This window comes from Fonticula alba, assembly GCF_000388065.1.
Source record: "Fonticula alba strain ATCC 38817 unplaced genomic scaffold supercont2.7, whole genome shotgun sequence".
Classification (NCBI taxonomy): domain Eukaryota; order Rotosphaerida; family Fonticulaceae; genus Fonticula; species Fonticula alba.
Genome location: NW_009242977.1, coordinates 959,835 through 962,606, shown reverse-complemented (window position 1 = coordinate 962,606; position 2,772 = coordinate 959,835). Strand labels below are relative to the sequence as shown.

Here is a 2,772-nt window from a genome sequence, read left to right as displayed (position 1 = left end):
CATCATCATCATCATCATCATCATCATCATCATCATCATCATCATCATCATTTCAGCTTGTCTCCTTGTGGTTGCGCCCTTTTGCATTCTCTCTCCCTCCCTCTCTCTCTCTCTCTCTCACACACACACATATACACACAGATCCTCCAGGTGTTCGACTCGAACGCTGGCGAGCTGCCGCCGCATCAGCTGAAGGAGTTCTCTCTTCCCTACCTCGCGCGTATTGCCGAGGGCGTGAAGGCCCGCCTGGCGGCTGATGGTGTTGAGGCCGTCCCTCTGGTGGTCTTCGCTCGCGGTGCCATGCACTCGCTGGACCTGGTGGCCAAGCTCGGCTATGATGTCCTCGGCATCGACTGGACCATCGACCTGAAGTCGGCTCGTGCCAAGGCCGGCCCGGGCTGCGTCCTTCAGGGCAATCTCGACCCGTGCACTCTGTTCGCCCCTCCGGAGGTCATTCGCCAGGAGGTCCGCCGTATGCTGGCCGAGTACGTGACTTCTTGCCCTCCGTGTCCCCCTCCCGCCCTCCCTCCCTCCCCCTCGGACCCGCTCCCCTCTCTAACATCATTCCTCCCCACCCCCATAGCAATGGTGATGGCAGCCTCATCGCCAACCTTGGCCATGGCATGCTGCCGAACCACTCGCCCGAGCACCTGGGTGTGTTCATTGAGGAGATCCACGCTGTCTCGCGTGCGGCCAAGTCCACCTAGACCCGGTGGCACACCCCGTCCCCCTGAGCAGAGTGACAGCACGAGCGCACTTTCCCCCCCCCCCCCCCCCTCTTCCCCGGCTCAATACCATCTTCACCAGCCCGGCCTCGCGCTGTGCCTGCCTTTAATGGGCTCGCCCTGGTCTGCCCTCTGCTTCGCTCCTCCTCCTTTCCACCTTTCACCGGCATTCGCAAGAAATAGAGATGTTGCAATTGATTTTGGGTGTCTATCGGGAGGTTGGTTGGGGGATGTGTGCCGGTATAGGGGGGGATGAGGTGGCGGGGGTTCAGAGGGGGGGGGGGGAGAGGGGGGTGCGTGCGTATGTATGTATGTGTGTCCGGAGGACCGCGGAAGGCGAGAGAGCGAGAGGGGGGAACAGGCCCGGGGCGTTGAAAAGAGAGCGGCCGCGTTCCCGCCAGGGCCAGCAGCAACTGGCGTCTATGAGGACAGGCGAGAGCCAAACCCAAGGGAAAGGGGAAAAAGAACATCAGGGGGGAGGGCGGAGGGAGGCGCGAACCACCGGGCAATGCACCTCAAAAGCTCCGGGCGCTCGCGCTCACACTCGCATCGCTCAGTACTTCCGGTCGAGATCAATGCTGCCGGGCGGCAGGCTCGAGGGCAGGCCATCGGAGTGCATGCGGACATACTCGTCCAGCAGGAAGAGATCAATGCGCGCGGCCAGCAGCTCCGGCGAGGGGGCCTTGTTGGCCGCCTCGCGATTGATGGTGATCGGCACATTATCGCCGTTGGCCCGGGGCCAGGTAAAGTGGCCAGCGTAAATCTCATACTGGGACAGGGCATCCAGGTGGGCCACATGCGAACGGACATACCGGACCAGCCACTCGAGCTGGGTCGGCCGACCACGCATTCCGGTGAAATTACTGCACCCGAGGCGCGCCCAAGCAGGGAGAGGCGTGTGGCAGTACAGGAAAAAGGGAGGGGGACGGGCGGCAGGTGTGAGGGAGACGCTTCGCGAGCGATGGCCGGAGAGTGAAATGCACATGTGCACGCACCGCCACATGGTAGACGCCAGGAGCGAGTCGCAACCGACGATTCCCTCATTCAGGGCAATGTCCACACCAAGCATCTGGGCCACAAAGACCTTCATGGTGGCATCCAGCCGGGGCACGGCACCGGTCTGATGGATGCGCAGCTCGACTTCCTCGATGAAAAGCTCCACCAGCTGCTTGCTGACATCGTCGCCGGGCTGGCCCTCGACGCGCAGCCGCATCGAGCACATCCACACGTGCAGGTAGGAGACCAGGAACCAGGTCTGGAAGGAGTCCGTCATACCCGCGCCTGAGCGAGAGGGGGCGAGGGAGGGAGGGAGGGAGCGGGGGAGGGGGCGAGGAGTAACCAAAGGTGAGTGCCGGGCGAAAGGCAAGCAGGCGGGACGGTAGGCAGAGGGAGAGAACGAAGCGACAGAAGGGGGCCAGGCAAGCAGAAGGGAAAGAGGAAGGGGGGGGGGCGAGGGAGGAGGGCAGGGGAGTGCGAGAGGAGATGATGAGGACGGGGATGATGCTGGTGATGGCGGCCGGCGGATACGCACGCTCCACGAACATGCTGTGCCGGGCATCGGCCACCTCCATCACACGGGCAAAGAGCTCGCGCGCGCGGCGCATGGCAATTGGCCCGCGCGACTGGAGGCCCACCAGGGTCAGCCCGATGCGGGCGGCCTTGAGCAGAATCGGCGCATTTTTCGGCAGCGGCGTCACAATGTCCACATAGCGCGAATGCCCCGGCAGGTAGGGGTCGTCATCGTGCGTCCGCTCGCCCGGAATCAGCGCCGGATGATCGGGGATGGGGGGGGCCTGCTGGGCGGCATTCTGCCGGAACATCTCCTCCGTCTGGGCGTTCAGCCGAGCCAGCGGCCGGAACATCGACGTCCGCGGAACAAACAGCGGTGGCGGGGTCGGCTGGATGGGCATGTCGGCCGGGGCGGGGCGCTTTGAAGAAAAGGAGGCCGCAGGCTGGGCACCTGCGAGCGCGGGGGCCAGCTGCCGGTTGCGCGCACGCGTGCAGCGCAGGACCCCGGCAGGAGTGGTGCACCTCGACGCCAGGAACA

General features: G+C 64.2%; 2 protein-coding genes across 2 annotated transcripts in view; one reads left to right on the top strand and one right to left on the bottom strand.

Moving 5' to 3' along the window:
- H696_04415 (uroporphyrinogen decarboxylase) overlaps positions 1-707 on the top strand; it is a gene marked incomplete at both ends in the record, with an annotated part of 2,156 nt that extends 1,449 nt beyond the window's left edge. Inside the window, 2 exons of the mRNA XM_009498291.1 lie at positions 142-485; positions 584-707. Coding sequence (XP_009496566.1) covers positions 142-485; positions 584-707 — 468 coding nt within the window. The remainder of the gene's footprint in view (positions 1-141; positions 486-583) is intronic.
- Positions 708-999: 292 nt separating this feature from the next.
- On the bottom strand, positions 1,000-2,772 carry H696_04414 (hypothetical protein). Its single transcript, XM_009498290.1, has 3 exons — positions 2,257-2,772; positions 1,721-2,006; positions 1,000-1,588 (listed from the first exon to the last, which is right to left on the bottom strand). The coding sequence occupies exons 1-3, from the start codon at positions 2,633-2,635 to the stop codon at positions 1,279-1,281; spliced, it is 975 nt and encodes a 324-aa protein (XP_009496565.1). The 5' UTR covers positions 2,636-2,772; the 3' UTR covers positions 1,000-1,278.

Coding starts and splice junctions, on each gene's coding strand:
- H696_04414 (XM_009498290.1), bottom strand. CDS start 2,635: ATGCCCATCCAGCCGACCCCGCCACCGCTGTTTGTTCCGCGGACGTCG. Junction 2,007..2,256: donor GCACAGCATGTTCGTGGAGC/GTGCGTATCCGC, acceptor CCTCTCGCTCAG/GCGCGGGTATGACGGACTCC. Junction 1,589..1,720: donor CTGGCGTCTACCATGTGGCG/GTGCGTGCACAT, acceptor CCTCGGGTGCAG/TAATTTCACCGGAATGCGTG.